Below are 18,403 nucleotides of genomic sequence, written 5' to 3' on the forward strand. Positions count from 1 at the left end.
ATATCTCACTAACATTGCTACATTTCATTGTCTGGCTTAAAATACTTCACTGACATTGCTACATTTCATTGTCTGGCTTAAAATACTTCACTGACATTGCTACATTTCATTGTCTGGCTCAACAGATACTGTTGAGCTAATGATATTTCACAGAAATTGTAGCAATGTTGTGCTCTTTCAGATGACTTTCATTTTATTTATTTATTTATTTATTTACTTATTTATTTATTTATTGCATGCATGCACTATTCAATATGATCTGTAATCCCATACACTGAATAATTCAAGGTTCAGTCCAAGACGTCGATTTGAACACAGCAGTTCATCTTTATTAATTCTGCATAACATTAGACACCAAACCAAGTAGAATTATTAAATTTAAGTAACAACATCTTGTAAGACAATTTGCAGAAAATTGTAAGAATAAGATTAACAGGAATGTCAACACACACACACACACACACACACACACACACATACACACACACACACACACACACACACATATACACACATTTCGTCCTACCATGAGTGGTAGCTTATATTCTTCGCTCATATATCCTCATCTGTCCAAACAATGGATGACTTCTTACACACACATTGATATCCTCCTATGCTTTGTTTTATAAAACACTCAAAAATGAGCCATAATTTTTTCCCTCAATGACACAAAAAAACAAAGACTACTTTCTTGACAAGAATAACATGAAATGTAACTTTATGTACATCACCAAAACAAGTACATGACAAAGAAAAGAATAACAAGAAGTGGATAAGAATGAATATCTACAGTCAAATATAAGATAAACACAAAAGTGCGATCTACATCTCTACAGCAAGAAATTTAATTACAGTACTGTTGTTTGTTTGTTTGTTTGTATATTTATTCAGTGGACCAGCACCTGGGAGAATAACTACATCTTTTCTTGTGGAAACAATGGCTTGATACATTTCCTTCATTTGGGATGATGGGCTCTGTTTTAGCTCAGAGAGCTGGCTGCATTGTTTTCAATTCAATTCAACTTCGGCAGAACAGAAATGTCACACCTGAGAGTCAAGTCTCTCATGAGCTGTCTTGGCCTAGAGAGCTGGCATTTGTTGGCATTGCTGTCGGTTTTAAACTCTCTCACCCCCCCCCCCCCCCAACTTCTAGTTTTGGTCAGCCCTCTCCAGATAATTAACAACCAGCACACCATCCCACTTTCAGAAACCTTTCGTTTTCTATATAATCAATAAGTATAGAAAGAAAACCTGCTGAAAGATCGACTTTCATAAAAACTGTGTCATAATTTCTGATTAATAAATGATTATGAGAGCACTTGCAATTTGGCTCAAAGAACCTAACCCATACTGATGAATGTCTATACCTCTCCGACTTCTAAGTCTACATATCTGAACAAAAAACAAAACATACTGGTGCAGCCACAAAAAGTTACAAGTACAGGTGTGCAAGTTGGCACATCTCAAAAAGTTAATATTATTCCATAAAATCTCTGACTCCTAGTGTTGTATCACCATGCATAAACACTTTTTTTTAGGCATATAGGAATTGTTGTCATCAGCGAAAACTAACTTCATGAGGTAGCTGGACTGTCGTCGTATGAAACACAATTTAAAGCTGTTTTTTTTTAGGTAGTCAGTGTTCGGATGATTGGGATGGTTCAAGGACTGAATTGAGATATTTTCACTAGGTATCACTTGTTGAATTTGGTCATTCTTGTTTCTACTTTAGGTGGAGTCATGAAGTGTTTCACCATGTTACAGTACTGAGATTGAGTGTTCTACTACAAAGTGATGTAGTACTTCAAGGTGAAAACACTCAAATGCAAGGAATTTGTCCACCGTTCTTGAGTGTAGACACAAACGCGGCGTGTCCCAGAATACGTACAAAGGCACAGTCTTTCAGCTTTTTTTTTAGGTGAAAAAAAAGTACAGAACTGAAGGAATCAATTGCCCATAAATGCAAACACTGGGATGAATCATCACAACAGTGTTACTCATTAAAACATAAAGCTGACACGATGAAACTTATCTAGGCATAAATTCCCACAGTGCAGCAATGATTCCCACAAAAAAGCGACCACTCGAAACATGTAACTAATCATGTATATGACGAAACCAATGTAAATAAACAGTGGTAAGTTAATATGTTTAATGAAACTTTCTTTATGCTATGAAAAAGAATTTCCTTGGCTAACTTGTAGCCATATCTGAAATTGATGTAGAATTGATCCTGTTTAAGGAGTAAATGCTACATGTCAATGGCAGTTGATTGTAACAGGCAGACCCCATAAGAGACAGTTATTAACATAGTACTTTCTAACGTCTATATTAAGAAAATCAATTTCAAACATGATTTGAATAAGAACATACTCAGCAAGCTATCATTGTGCTTGTATCTACAGATACTATGACTCTCGCAAAGTAAGTTGATTTGTTTTTAAATCAGAGGTCTTTTGTGGTGTAACCATCCATCCCAATCGTCCCCATGACTACCAACAAAAAAGCTAGAAATCACTTTAAACTTTATGTCAGTCTGTAAAAATGTGCACGAAAAACTTTTTTTCTTTTGGTTCACTTTGTGAACGTTTAAATTAAATATGATAATAAATTGAACCTTAAAGGTATCATTTACACTATTGCTTAACTAAACAATTCTTTTAGAATATTTTCTTTGATCCATATCTGCTGTTGTCTCTCTAGTAACGTAGAGATCAAAGACCACACTCTAGTAACAAACATCCAATGCCTAATATTGTCTAGCATGAATTTCTCGAATAATAAACTTCTTGCTACAAAATATTTTTTCCGATTTTATCTTTCTTTTTAGTATCACAATTGCTGATTTTTATGTCAGTTGATATAATCTGATCTGATGCATGGCAAATCAAAATAAGCTAACTTTTAAAAAATGTACAGCAAATGAACGGTCACTGAAAAATTGCTCCCACAACTTGGCAATATAGGAAACTGCTGTGTGCTGTACAATGATCACTGTGGTAACATTGTCAAAAAAATTTCCAAATCAAGGTCATAAATGTCCTTGAAGTGTGTTCACTCAGTTTGTGGTATTTCGGCTATAGCTTGATTTTTCCGTCAAACCAAGGTTTTCAGAGAGAATTCCCAAGCGGATTGCTTATTTTCATGACCACACACAAGGACATTTATAATCAAGAAGTTAGAGTGGCAATATGGATTAGGGTTGAGTTCGAATTTAAAAAAACAATTTTATCATGGTGTCCGATTTGAAAAATCAATGTGAAACAACATCTGCCAAATCCTTGTTTGTAATTGTAAAAATTGCACAAGATTAATAAATATGTAAAAATGTTTGTTATTGTACGTCCAATGACAAAATTTTTACAAATTTTTTTTAACTGTTACCACTTTATCGAGTTACAAATGCAGACTTGGTCTATGTTAGTTGATTTTTCAGGACGGAAGTCTCGACAAAATTGTTTTGTAAATGAAAAATCCAAAATAAATACCCAATCCTCCTCCATATTGTCACTTTAATTAACAAATGAAAACAAAAAAAGCATAAAATAGAAAAGATATTGAAATACTTACACAATTGACTTTTAGGACGAATAAAATAAATAATATCTAGATTTTAAAAACTAGATTCCATCTTTCTGGGTTTTTTTTTTTACTAAGTAATTTTTACACTTCACTGTTGAAAAAAGCAGCTGCTATGGGAGAATGTCGTATGAAATGCACAATTCATGAATTAATGTGTTTGCACTTTTCTCTATTTATCCTACGAAAGCAAATTAATAATGTACTCTTATCCTTTCGGCTTGAAGGACGTAGTATAGCTGCAAAAAGCATACATTATAATTAAAATACCAGCCTTTCAGTATACAAATATTACTGACTTCATAAACTCTATAAATATTGAGGAATATTGAAGATATGTTACATCTTTTTTATCATTTTTTTAGAGTCTGGTTTCTACAGTTATCAGTGTTTCTTGAGTGCTGTTCTGATCAAGACAACATAGATAAATAAAATACCACAATTTAGACTTTTTTCAGTAAATCCAAAAACAATGGTATAAGTGGCTGATATTTTTTTTTTCAGTTCGGTGACTCCTGCTCAAGCATGGCTGCCAACACTTCCTCCATACAGACGTCCCCGATCAAGGGCCGGAAAAAGAGCTCGATGAGTACTTGTGGCTTGATGTCGCGAAGTGTCGGGAGACCCAGCAATACACGGGCGAAGCGTAGCGGATCGTTTGGGTGCATCGCTGCCAAGTATTCACTCAGACACAACTGTGCATTACTTTGAAATTCTTCCACAGTAGCAGTATTCAACAACAATGGTACTTCTGTCAAAAGAACAAGAAATAAAGAGAATTAGTTTTTAAAAGAAAAATCAATAAGGTATTGACTGAAACATTGAAATATAGAGAGTACAGGAGTAACTCACTAAACAGAATGAAAGCTGCAATTGAATAGTACCCATTATTACCTAAACAATGGTGATATTCCTCTATACCTCGTACACAATGACACAATTTTATTTGTTTATATACCAAATGGGGCATTTAAAATACTAAATAAGCAGTTCATAATTTATTTAATTCAAACTTCTGAAAAACTACTAAACCAGAACAATAAATCTGCAACAGGTAGCCATTTAAAAAATACACACACAAACAGTTTTCCAACATCATACATTTATTGCTTCCTAATCAAGAAAAAATAAATCTCAGATAACAAAACTTCATAGAATTTCCTTTTTTTAATTTCATCTACGATGACGGGATGACCTCTGTTTGCGGTGTAGAGTATAGATGCTCTCATTGAGGAAAGTTTGAGTGTTAATAACTTTGGCCTTGACTAGTCTATCACATGGCTAGAGCGTTTCCTTCTACAGCATACCACATTTGGCACATTGCCATCATGGTTGAATGTTTACTACCTACATCTTCAACTACGTCACTCACTCACGACGGACGGACAACATAAACTCAACTTAACATCACTAACCGATCCATACACATGTCCAGAACAAAACAAGTCAGACAGAAGCAACAACTTTCATGTTTCTGGTTTGTGTCTAATTCAAAAGATGTATTAATTTATGTACTTGTAACTATAAATGATGGTGAAATATAAATTGTTTTGCTTTATATTAACCAATTTACACAAAAAAATTCAAGGTGAAACTTCGATTTTTTTTTCATAATGTTTGGTACTAGTAAAATAGATAGCTAGCCAACCTGTGAAGGACTATGTAGTGATCCCATGGTGTGTCAAGGCACTGGTTGTTCACTCCGTACTTCTTGTAAAAGAACTTTGAGTTTACTGTTTTCCACATGCTGATGATGACTTCCTTCTGGGCAAACAAAATGATCTTTTAGACAACAAGGTGGACCGTTTGTAAGTAGTTTATAGAGTATTGTATTTTTGGAATCTTGTCTGGGACAGCTACAGTCTCCCCCTGCTTCATGATTCTCTTTGCAGCGCTGACTTGACATGTTGATGGCTGTCGTTTGCTGACTGTAATCTAGTGCTGACTTCATGTAGTACTGTTGTGATAGGACAGAACACTGGCTAGTACTTGGACTGGACATCAGAAAATCTCCTTCTGTGATGTATTACTATACACGTTTGATTTGTATTGGAAAACTTCTACAGGTATATGTCTGCCGGATCTACAGAAAGTGTTGTGCCATCCGTATCCAAAGACTCCTCTTCCTAGTTCAGTTTCAATCTTAGGTATGATGAGCAAGTTGTTGACTTAGACGATAAGAATTGATAACTTGGTGTTTATGAAGTGACACCTCCACTGTCTACTGCTGTACATTACCTCAAACCGGCTGGCCTTGTCTTCTCATTGGTGTAGGCGTGGCTATAGTCATATTCTATATTAAGCTTTTTGTCTCCCTAACCTTGCGAATAATTTATGATAATCAGGGAGGAGCTAACTAGGTATTATGCTAATGTAGCTAGGGGTGATTGAACGCTGTCCTCTTTCTTACCCCTTGTTATACATTTTGCCGGATTTCAGGTCAACCCTGGAATCAATTATTTTCCCATTCACATTATGTTTCAATGATGATAATTGATTTTTAAAGTTGGTGGATGAACCTCACATTATTTTCTGTCAAGGTCAGCTGACTGCCTTGATGTCAGTGCTACTAGAACACATGTAAACATGTTTTATATCTAATGTCGTCATCACCACACATCTACGTCTGAAAATAGGCTAATCACAAATCTGGGATCACTACATTCACCTTTTTTTGTTTTTCTCGATAAATTGTTGACATTTTGAAATTAATGTATGGATTGTTTGTCAGACTTGGACTTGATTTTGCCCTATGGGTTTACTTAGGTCATTGCTTTGTAATTGTAATTCATTCTCCATTGTCAAGTATACTATAGTATATACATGTTTAAGGTGATTGTTGAGTTCATAGGACACAGCTGAATGGTGTGGTTGGAGAAAATGCAGTTTTACACTACTTAACACTAACACATATGTACAGCTCATTGGCATGGTTGGAAAACGTCCAGTGTTAATATGCTACAAAACGCTATTACACAGGTTTAAACTTATGGCATGGCACACGGACATGGTTGGAGAACATCTAGGTTTACACACATATTTGAATGGTATACCATTTGACACGTACAAGTGTTCATAGCCCAATAAATACACACTTCTGTTACAATCTCATGCGTATTCATACGAATGGAAAATGAAATCGTTCCATTTCTGAAGACAAATAACAATACAATTTAAATAAAATTTACACAGATATATACTTTCATTAAAAATTTAAACATTTCAAGGACGACAATTTTTGTTATTATAAAACATAAAACAAATATACTTATTAAAATTAAATGTGTATTTTTATACATTACTTTCTGAAAACATTTCATTTCTAGGACAAGTAATTTCTAATAAATGTTTGTGACAAATATATACCTTTGTGATTTTTTCATTCAGAAAAAGTAGTTAATATGGTGGTTTCTAAACTGGTCAATAGAAATTTTTTTTTCATTAACGTCACACTGTTCAGACACAGTTATCAGCTAGTCTCTTCTGAGCTATATTACTAGCACAATCCATCTAAATCTCTCTAATTAGTCATGTGACCAAAGGGTAATAATGAGAACAATGCCAATTACTACTAACGACGACAATTCCATTATCTCCAACTTGATTCCATTTTCAAGCTTATGATATCCCTAAAACTATTAATATGACCAAATTTTATTTTATTTTTTTTTTTTTACAAATTTTGTACTTTTTATTACTTGTTTGAATAACCCACATGGAATTTGTGTGTATGCTGTATGGGAAGCAAATACACACAATATGCCATCCTTTGTATCAGCTGCATCTGTGTTAGTCACTATTTTGAACTGACATTCTCAAGGTTGAGGGCGCCCACAGATTACCACCTGCTACCACTCAAAATGACAAACACATGCTCTCTGGATTCAAAACATGCTGAGAACATGAACTTATACAGGTCTGTATTCATCACTGTTATTCTAAAATTACATTATTATGTCACCTCTTTTTGAAAATCTACTGATGCGTAATATATTATATTAACACAGACAAATTTAACCTTTCACAGCTACACGGTTGACCTTGTATAATTGCATATATCAGTATTTCAAATTCAATGTCAAAAAACAAAAGACTCCACAATATTGCCTCCAGTCACAAGAGGGCGCTAACCATAAAATTTTGAATGACATGCACAAGTATGCAGGAACCCAGTGTTAGAAATTACAGAAGTTTATAAAACATCTGCTAAGTTCGCTTAAATAAAAACTTCTCATAAAATTCTATTTTTAGCCACCAGACGGCCACTACTGGAGACATTCCCACTTGTTGCCTGTCGTCAAACGCTGACATATTTATTGCTCAATTAAAAATACATGAACAAAGTCTTCGGGGGGTAAGATCATTTGGAAGAGTGATTTGAGTTTAAGCAACTGTGCACGTTCCAAGACAACTTTGCACGTTCCAAGACTGTCTTGGAACAGAAAGATCTCTTATCATGGAACTCTTTAAAGTTTAGGCTTACTTTGTTTTAAGCCAAAATATACTTCACTACAAGAAGGGCAACAGTCACTAGATATACATACATTTGTACAGTCTGCTACAGACAAACCTTACAAGCTTCAACATTCTGAGGGTTGGCAAACCATTCTTTTACTTTTTTTTTAAAGTTTAAATAACAGAAAATGACAACAATACATGTACAATTAAAGAATTATGAACTAAATTTACATGTTTTGGGGTAATTGTTTTTACTATACTTGTCAAGTTGTCATGTTCCTCTTAATGAAGTGCATACAATTTTGTACTAAACTATCATTTGCTAATGATAACATTCAAGTTTTTAAGCCATCATTTGACTTGATACAATTTAGTACACATACACATATTCTTTAAAGTGTACAGAGATAACAGTTTCATAATTATACATGATTAATTGATAAAAAGTTATGAAAAATTGTAATTAAATATTGTAAATTTCCTATACTTTCAACAGTGTTAGGCTTTAAGGCTCATGGAAAGGTTACTCCCAAAATGACAGCTATCTATCACTTCCTCAGACTCTGTATGTATTACCACAACAAGTTTTTTTATGATAAAATCGTACATATATATTGATAACAAGTTGATGAAAAATTGTACATTAATAAAAGTTTATTTGGAAGGACTAACAGTGTTGTAAGTACGGAGTTAATATTGTACATACATACATAATTATAATATGAATGAGTCATAAGTTTGGATTTGGGATTATTAAAATCTAGCTGTGAAAAACAGTTGTCTGGCAGAACTCAAGAAAAACAGTGGTCTTGCGCAATCTTTATGGTTTCACTGATAAGATAACACTAAATCAGAGACATGGGATAGAACTCTCCTTTACTAGAAGGAACTATGGAAAGATTTAAAAAAAAAAATATTGTGCAAATCTTTGTAGCCCTCACAAGGGAAACTGAATTCTTTCACATCTCAGGTTGGATTTGAGTATTTTATCCATTATGATCCATAAAATTTGTCGTAAACAGCAGGACAAAACGTATAACGTTTATCCTATGATTAAGATGTATGTTGAGAAATTTTGACGAGAGGATGTACATTGTACCATTGTGGTACGCAATATCCCTCACGTAGCTGTACTAGGCAGAGTGACCACCCCATATATACACTTTGACGTATGTCCTTGAATCCTAGACTTTTGTACACTGATTATTTATGTGTACAAGTATTGATTGAATCATTTTCCTTGACCCCCTGTCCTACTTCTTAACCACACAACAACGCATGCGTCACATGACCTGATTGTGCTCATTTCCACATACACCCACACGTTAGAATGACAGAGCCACTGTGAGCCGTTTCACTCGCACCCTATCTGATATATTTGGCATGGCCTTATCACTAATTTAAGTGTTATCGTTTTAACGACTGATGCACGTTTACAGTAAGGGGGCACGGCTACCCACTTACAAAACTATGTCAGTCATACACATATATATATATATATATATACATCGTCATTTTATGGGTAGAATTTCTGGAGACAAAATTCTAATAAAAAACATTTCCTGGTTGATGTACATACATGTATATTAGAGGACGTCTGTATATGTATGGATTTTTTTGGTAACGTGAGATTCAAAACAGATATTCAGCTTTCTGCCCTAAATTTGGACTGACCTTAAACGACCTTGAAGAATAGATTGCCGCATCTTTCAGACAAGGGAGTTGTGAAATGCTAATTATATCTTGAAGTAATACATTCACTCTCAAGTCCTCCTCAACTTTAAGCTATACCTGTTTGATGACATTTTATACTGTATGATAATGAATGTTGTGTTTATTTGTTTGTTAGTTTTGTGGGGGTTTTTTTCTTCAATTTTTTCAATTCTATTATTAATTTGACAATTAATTTGAAAAATTATGAAATTCATCCTTTGTCTTTTATGTCTACAATATTTTCATCAAATCTTTCAATTTAATATCTGTCTAATTAATTGACTAACTAACTAACTGACTGAGCTGCTGGCAGGTTGACTGGCAAGCTGACTGACTTAAAGTTAATTGCTGGCTGGCTGACTGACTGACTGACTGACTGACTAATTGACTTGCTGGCTGACTGACTGACTGACTCGCTAACTGACCGACCGACTGACTGACGAACTAACTAACTGATTGGCTGACTGACTCACTCACTCACTCACTGATTGACTGACTGAACAACACCTGTCTGCCTAAGAGACTGATTGACTGACTAACTGACTGACTTGCTGACTGACTGACTGACTGACTGACTAACTGACTGACTTGCTGACTGACTGACTGACTTGCTGACTGACTGACTGACTGACTAACTGACTGAATGACTGACTAACTGACTGACTTGCTGACTGACTGACTGACTGAACACCTGTCTGCCGAAGCAACTGATTGACTAACTGACTGATTGACTAACTCACTGACTGATTGACTCGCTGCCTGCCTGACTGACTGACTCACTGACTGACTGACTGACTGACTTGCTGACTGACTCGCTGATTGACTGACTTGCTGACTGACTGACTGACTGACTGAACGCCTGTCTGCCGAAGCGACTGATTGGCTAACTTACTGACTGACTGATTGATTGATTGACAAAATAATCATTTTAGAGATCTCGTCATTTTTTTAAAATATATAATAACTACCTTTAGTTCATTTCTTAGACTTCAGATACAATACATTTAATTAGTTGTATTCATTCATAGCACACAGCTAATAATTCCTTATGAATAAACTTTCTATTTGAAAAGTCTAAATATTTTTTGGAAAATGAATACTAATTTTATGGAACCCCCCCCCCATCAAATATTGCAGTGAATGGTCTAACTTTTAATTTTTTACTAAATTCAATAACTTTTATATCACTTTTTATTTTAATTTATATGCTTGCTTTAGATAGCTTAGCCTACCTACTCACTGGATTGGTGACACTACCCCTATACATAGTGTAAGTGTGTATTCACAATAGATAATGAGTAATTGCAACAGAGTCACAGCTCAAGTCAGTAGGCAGGCTGGTTCTCGCTCTCCTGGTACCATTGGACTGCAATACAACTTAGGAGGGAGAGCACTACAGCTTTAACTAAGACCCCCCCCCCCACCCCCCACCTGCACCCACCCCCACCCCCTTTCTTAGCGACCCATTAAACCTCTGATTTCCAAGTGGCTGGCCATGGCCCTGTACTGTCCATGCACCTTTGCTGATTCCGATAGCTGGCCCTGTACTGTCAACCCTTTTACTTTCACTGACTGGCCCTGCCCTGCCCTGCACTGCTAACCCTGGACTTCTCCGGTTGGCCTTGTTATGTTAACCACCAAGTATTTCAATAACATCAAGACCCTGTACTGTTGACCTTCTTGCATTTCAGGGACTGGTTCTTTTATTTTGACACTGACCACCAGAATGTCAATGAAATTAAGACTCATCGGCAGTCACACTGACCCCTCCTGTATTTCAGCAAACTGTTCCTCTGTCCCTGTACAGTTAACCCTCAATTAGAGGGCGAGATTCCTGATTAGGTGGGTAGGCCATGTTCCTTTTGACCAAACATGTACACGTAAATCTACTAGTACTGTTGGAAGACCCTTTGTATCCTCCATCTTCTTAGTGGCTACCACCCCCACCCCCCAAACACTCTTAAAGGCCTAGGTATCAATTCCAGGTTCATTAGTGTCATATTATCACTGGAGCCATAGAAACTACATAGAATTATTCTTTTGTTAGGAAAAAAGGTTTTTTTATTACTCAGCTGCCAGAAGACTGTTTTTAAAAATAATACACCAAAATCTTTTAACCCTGATCCAAACTTGGTCTTTATTTCGACCTCTCATCTAGCTTCCCATATCATTCTTGCATTAGTTATTTATGCACTGGAAAAAAAGAAAATTTGTGAGAGACTTATGGATACTAAGATTTTGCTCAGAATTCAAAAATTAGAACAATTTTTTGTGTTTGCATATCCATACTAATACCTACAGCATAGAGGCCAACATACTAATAAAAGAGACCAAAAAACCCTGAGAATTTGTTTTGGGTAATTGGGAAAGATCAAAGAATGGAATAAAAATTGTCAATAACATTTTACAAGCGGCCTATGCCATTCCAATATATATTTGACTGTAAACGGTTCACGGCATAACCTTGTACTTTTCTTCCTATAACCTTGTCCTTGTGTAGAGGGGGGTAATAAAATATATCTGTTTTTATATTTTATGTAACTTTGCATATTTTCATTGAAACCCTAGCTGGGAATATAAACTGCAAATTTGTCTGCTGGCCCAAAATCTGAATGATAGATCTCGCTGTCCTGCCATGACCGTGTTGTAGTCATGCTATAGGCTATGTTAATGTTTTCTGCCTTGAACCTCTCAACTTCAACTATAAATCTGACATCAATCTACAACACTTTGAGACCTTTAAAAAAGCTTGGAAAAAAGTCAACTACAGTGTATTTCATCTCTTGTTTGTCTTATTTGATACCAAACACTAACTACATGAATGAGTGGAGCTGAGATTCCATCAAAATGTGAGAGACTGAAAAGAAACGTCACACCTCAACGCTGTAACAAGAGCCCTTTAAATGAATTGTATACCACGTCAGTTCAGTCAGTCGTCCTTCGCTCAGTTCATGCCACGACAATATTGCTATAGCTACAAAGACTTGACAAAAAGATTATAGATCGAAGACCTTGACCTCAACAAAGTGTTGTTGTTTCTGAACTACCTTGATCCACTTGCCAGGCAGATAAAAAAAAACAGTCTGCTGGAAACTTATGTATACGTTGACACAAAAACCACCTAAACAAGCTCTCTACACCACATCATTAAGACTGACAGCAGGAAAGTACTAATTACAGAAAAGTTCAAGCTGAGGTCGTCCTGACCTGAACCGTTTATTCTTTGCGATATATTCCTACAACAAATTTTTTTTCGTACACCAGATTACATCCCTAGAACACCAGTCAGTTCGTAGGATAATCACCAGTGACACATCAACTTGATATTTTGTGTGAAGGTCACTGATAAATAGTACGGCGTGTCCTCATTTTGAGACCGCCACATTACTGATATGACCTTGAAACAGCCTTTATGCTGCTTTTAGTGATGGAAGGCAGCCAGATATTTATGCACCAGACATGGTTTTACCCATTATTTTGTAGGGGTGCTCAAACTGTAATTATACTGGGAAGACTTTCCTATGGTCTTCTTTACAAATGGCAATACCTAGACAGATTGTGTTATATCATATCTGGTAATAATCCGTCGGGGCATAAAATATGATATTTTGATGTCATGATATATGTTGATAAAAATAGCTTCATAGTCGTATCTTTTTGCTGCCTTTCAATAAAATCTACAATTGAATATTGCCACAGATTTTTTTCTATACACCATATTATACGAGTTTGAAATTAATTGAATTCACAGCAGAAATTCTGATATATTTCATTTCATTTTCTACAGTGTTGTTGTGAAGGATGGTTAGAGTCTGTGATTATTTGTGTGTTAATGTGTGTGTGTGTGTATGTGTGTATGTATGTATGTATGTATGTATGTACATTTGTATGTATGTATGTATGTATGTCTGTCTGTCTGTATGTATGTACTGTATGTATGTATGTATGCATGTATGTATGTATATATGTCTGTCTGTCTGTCTGTCTGTCCGTCCATCCGTCTGTCTGTCTGTCTGTCTGTATGTATGTATGTATGTACGTACGTACGTATGTATACATGTCTGTCTGTCTGTTTGTCTGTCTGTCCGTCCACCCGTCTGTCTGTCTGTCTGTCTGTCTGTCTGTCTGTCTTTCTGTATGTATGTATGTATGTATGTAAAAAGAAAAGAAGTGCACAAGTAACAAATAAAACAGTTCCAATCAATAAATGCAATTCGGTGTTTCGAATTAATATTCTTTAACAATTGGCAAGATATAAGTAGGGTACACAGCCTGACTCACATCTGTTTTAGAATGAAACTGAGAAGGAACGAATGCTACACCACAAGTTCTAACAAATGGTAAAGTAAGAGCATAAAATCATGTGCACCATACAGAACCCAAAAAATGTATCTGTCTGTGTAGCATGGGGTGTGTATGTATCAAAACACACAGAGGTATAGCTAGTACTTGTTGTACAAAATGGCGTAACATGTTACTGTATATTTGTAAAAACAGTATTATTTTGTATACTTAATAGCAGTCATCATATAAACAATTATCATGAAAAGATTTCCTAAAAACATTTTTTCAAAACACGAACAAAATTTGGAAACCTGTGAAAGACATGAATCCAAAATATCAAAATAAACAAATAACAATTAATCAGCTCACTGTCTAAGTCTAACAAGTTCCTATATTCAAAACTTTACTTCAACATTTGTCACCAGGTCTCAATATACAAACAGAAATTAAAAAAAAAAAATTACTCTATGGGTTTTAAATCTATTGCTGGTGTTTATCCACCGACATGAACTCTATAAGTCAGGTTAAATATTCCTTATATGGAAATGTATCGTTACCGTGACGTCACTGACAGCAATTGATACCATGACAACACTATTTCTTTGTTAAAATGTTCAAAGAACTGGTAGAGTTTCACATTACTGCCCAATATGTCACCTCCCCACTTTACTTTTTTTTACGAGGAATAAAGAGGAATAAAGTTCATGTCGTAAAGATTAATTAGGAAAACAGAAACTAGAACTCTGATTGGTTTTACTACTGGTAGGATGATCACAACAAACAAGAGACAGGGAATATGATGTCAATAATATTAGGAGCAATACTTAATAGACTTGTAAATAGTGCATGAACTTCCTCCCTGCCAACAGTGATTTACGTAACTATGTGGGAAGATTATGACATGAACAGAGAGTCATAACCTGAGGCAATATTACCATTAACTGACCCTCAAGTAAAACACGGATAACAAAGTTATGACTACTGCCGATCAAATTACTGATTTGAAAAGAGAAATCATATTTTGAATAACTCTAGTGGTGTACGTCACAACTGAAAACAATATCACTTGTGTACAGCACCATAATATTGAACAGTTGGAGAGGAAGTGACCGCCATTCATTTGGTGACCTTGTTGTAGCAGCCTGATGTGATTGTATGTGTGTGTGTGTGACTCATTCAACAATGTACTGATATGGGTTATGTAATCACTCCCTCATTCACAATTCCAACAATGTGAATTATTTAAGCATTCACAATGAATAACATGACGAATTTTTTTTAAATCAACTGGGTCCAAATATAAAATAAAAAATAAATAAATAAAAAGACAGTGTATCTAACAATACATACCTGGGTTAAAGTATATAACTGATTTCATATAGGCATATTCCTTGTCATCCAGCCGCAGCGACTGACAGCGTTGAATAAAATTCTTGATTTTTTTTACATCAGCTGAAACTGGGATCGGCAACTGTGGTGGGCACAGTTTCAGGTTGGTTTGCTCCTGAGATTGTTCTGTAGTATGCTCCTGCACCTCAAATTGAAAGTTGTTCTGTGCCATCTTAAGAATAAACAAATCGGACCAGCCGTTTAGAAAAAGTTGCAGGCGATCTTCTCTCCTCAACTCCCAAAAAGTTGGCAGATTTTTGACAAAAACCATTGATTTCAGTAGAAGTTCTGCAGCCTCTTGTTGAATAACGCCTGGATTTTTTAATGACACCTTAACAGTACTTTGTTGAAAGTTATTGTGGTGATGGTGATGGTGGTGGTGGTTGTGATGGTAGTGGTGATGATGATGGTGGTGATTATGGTGATGGCATGGACAAGTCTGGTGGTGGAGATAACAGGAGATACTCCCCTGTGACCCACTTCCATTATCAGCTGCTTGGATAACACTGCAAGTTTCCATGGTTACTGGTGATGAAGGACTTGCTAGAAGACCATAAAGTATACCGTTTTCAGGTCGCCTGTTATTTGGGCAACAGCACTGTTCTCCGTGGCGTTCCTCCATTTCACTTTTGTCTGAAAGGAGAAGAAAGACACATTTACTACACCACAATGGTAGAACATAGCCACAGTTAAACTCTTGACAAGTAATACAATCGCACTCTGGAATGTGGGGGAAACCACAGTGCGGACATAAACGATATCTCATTCAATTTGCGGTTTCTCAACGATGTTGATAAATTCTCTTTTAAGTCAACAACTTTAGCCAAAGATGGAGCAACGTGCTGCTACTACGACCAGACAGACAGAGATACTCAGATAGCTAGGGGACTCCCACATCTATTAAATCGTCGACAAGCGTTCGTCAAACTTTTCTCTACCGCGGGAATATACATCGCGATAGTCCGACGTAGTCGTACTCACGACAAAACCGTCTTCCTGTTATCGGACTACGTGTTGTCCTTGGCTGGCATCAAATGCGTCACTTTACATGAGTGTATTTTATCTACAAAGTTTGAACAACAAGTACACTTCGGTCTTTGAAACAATGACTAGAAATTTAGCTACGGTTACAAATATACTGACGAAACCACCCCGTGTCTGGAAAATCCGGACTTATTTTGGGAAAAAAGTAATTAACTCAACGTTAAGTGTCATACGAGCTTCTGGGAGCCGGTAAAATGGAAGGTACAGGCTAGAAACTTATTCAGATCCGATCTCCAGCCATGCTCATTTGAAAACCATGTGTCGTAAAAATTAGCATGGGAATGGATAGGCGAGGAACTCGAATGGTAGATCAAAATCCGAAGAATTTTCCTACCGTAGACGTTAGCTTTCCTGTTTCACCCAGAAAGGCGAACTGATGGTCGTCTTTGTTCTGTACAGCTTGTGTTAATGGTCTGCGGTGAACTGTGCGTACCGGACGCCGAGTGTATATATTTACAAGTGCAGTGCCCACTACGATCACATGGACATGTACCCAGTGTATGATGATGATGACAGCGACACACTTCCTTACAGGTGAAAAGTTCACCCAGTGCATGCTAAATATAGCTTTGCCCGCCATTGGTGCATTTTCTTTGCTAATTATATCAGCGATGTTGTGATTGGCTGTACGGTAAATCAATTAAGCGGGTCGCCCGGGAAAGTGGATTATTTGACAGTTAGATAATATCCGTCAATGAAGGTTCTGCAGCTGTTGCGCATGTGCTCAACTCTAGCTGTCACAGTTTGACAATTTCGTACAGGTTTCACGCTATACTTATATATGTTATACATATATGATTTGTGTATATATGTTTACGCACGAATTGTAACTTCGTAATTGCGGCTTCAAAACTGAAAATCGCAACATGCACAAAACCGCAATAAAAAACAGACAATCACAATTACACCCAAAATTAAAAAAAAGTTACTTTTTAATATGAGTTTTTAATTTCCACAAAAGTGAAAACACATTGGTAAGTAAACGTTGAACAACACACGAATGACGTCAATAAATGCCGGGATTATTAAACTTAGAAAACATTTCCTATTATAGTCGTATATTTAAAAATTCGCTCACTGATTTCTTGCCATACTGTCTCTATATAGATTTTCGGTCACACATTTGGCGCTTCAACAATATTCTTCGCAAACAGGAAAGTATTTGATGAAGTGAAACGTATATTGTTTATACGTACAGTCTAGGTTTGGAGATGCATTCTTGGAATGAGGTGATGATACGTAGGTCGATGAACTCATCCTGTCAGAGTCCTCGACAGAAAAAACTACCCCCACAAATGCAAAAATGGGGGGGGGGGAATAGACAACAGAAAAAATCAAAGGCACGATATAGGATCGTGGTTCTACTTGACCCACACAGTACTTGGCTTTCAAAATCGATGCTGTTCTCCAGTATATAGTTATAACGGTGGGCAGAAAGGAGTGGGGTTCATTTTACTCACACAAGGTATATATGAGAAAGGATAGGCTTTTCAGCATTCAGCATTAAAAATAACCATTTAATAGCTAGAAACCATGGAAGTGGCTGATTTCGTTGACTATGCCGTGTTTTGATGTCTTCTTGTGACGCTCGCTAATTAATTGACACTATATTTAGTACCTTTGGCAATAACAAGATGAAAACATCACTATATTAACACAATGTCTCCTGTTCTTGCAAATGAGACACTTAAAAGCAGTCCATAGTATCTATTTTGTGCGATACAGTTGGTGTGAGGAAGCTCTTTATTTTATTTTTATTTTTATTTTTATTTTTATTTAAATATATTTTTGGTATGAGAACAGTTTGGGGATTGGAGGTCTCAGAGGAGCCCCCCCTCCCCCCGTACCATTTTATACACAGTAGCCCCCTGCCCCTTATATGAACACCAAGTATCTAGGCTATACCAGACGAATCATACTTTTATTTTTAAATAAT

At 36.0% G+C, this 18,403-nt stretch overlaps 1 protein-coding gene across 1 annotated transcript; it reads right to left on the minus strand.

Moving 5' to 3' along the window:
- Window positions 1-487: 487 nt before the first annotated feature.
- On the minus strand, window positions 488-17,028 carry LOC144453960 (nuclear receptor subfamily 0 group B member 2-like). Its single transcript, XM_078145333.1, has 3 exons — window positions 16,802-17,028; window positions 15,385-16,056; window positions 488-4,330 (listed from the first exon to the last, which is right to left on the minus strand). The coding sequence occupies exons 2-3, from the start codon at window positions 16,043-16,045 to the stop codon at window positions 4,080-4,082; spliced, it is 912 nt and encodes a 303-aa protein (XP_078001459.1). The 5' UTR covers window positions 16,046-16,056; window positions 16,802-17,028; the 3' UTR covers window positions 488-4,079.
- Window positions 17,029-18,403: the final 1,375 nt, after the last annotated feature.

The sequence above is a fragment of the Glandiceps talaboti genome, chromosome 3, assembly GCF_964340395.1.
Source record: "Glandiceps talaboti chromosome 3, keGlaTala1.1, whole genome shotgun sequence".
Classification (NCBI taxonomy): domain Eukaryota; kingdom Metazoa; phylum Hemichordata; class Enteropneusta; family Spengelidae; genus Glandiceps; species Glandiceps talaboti.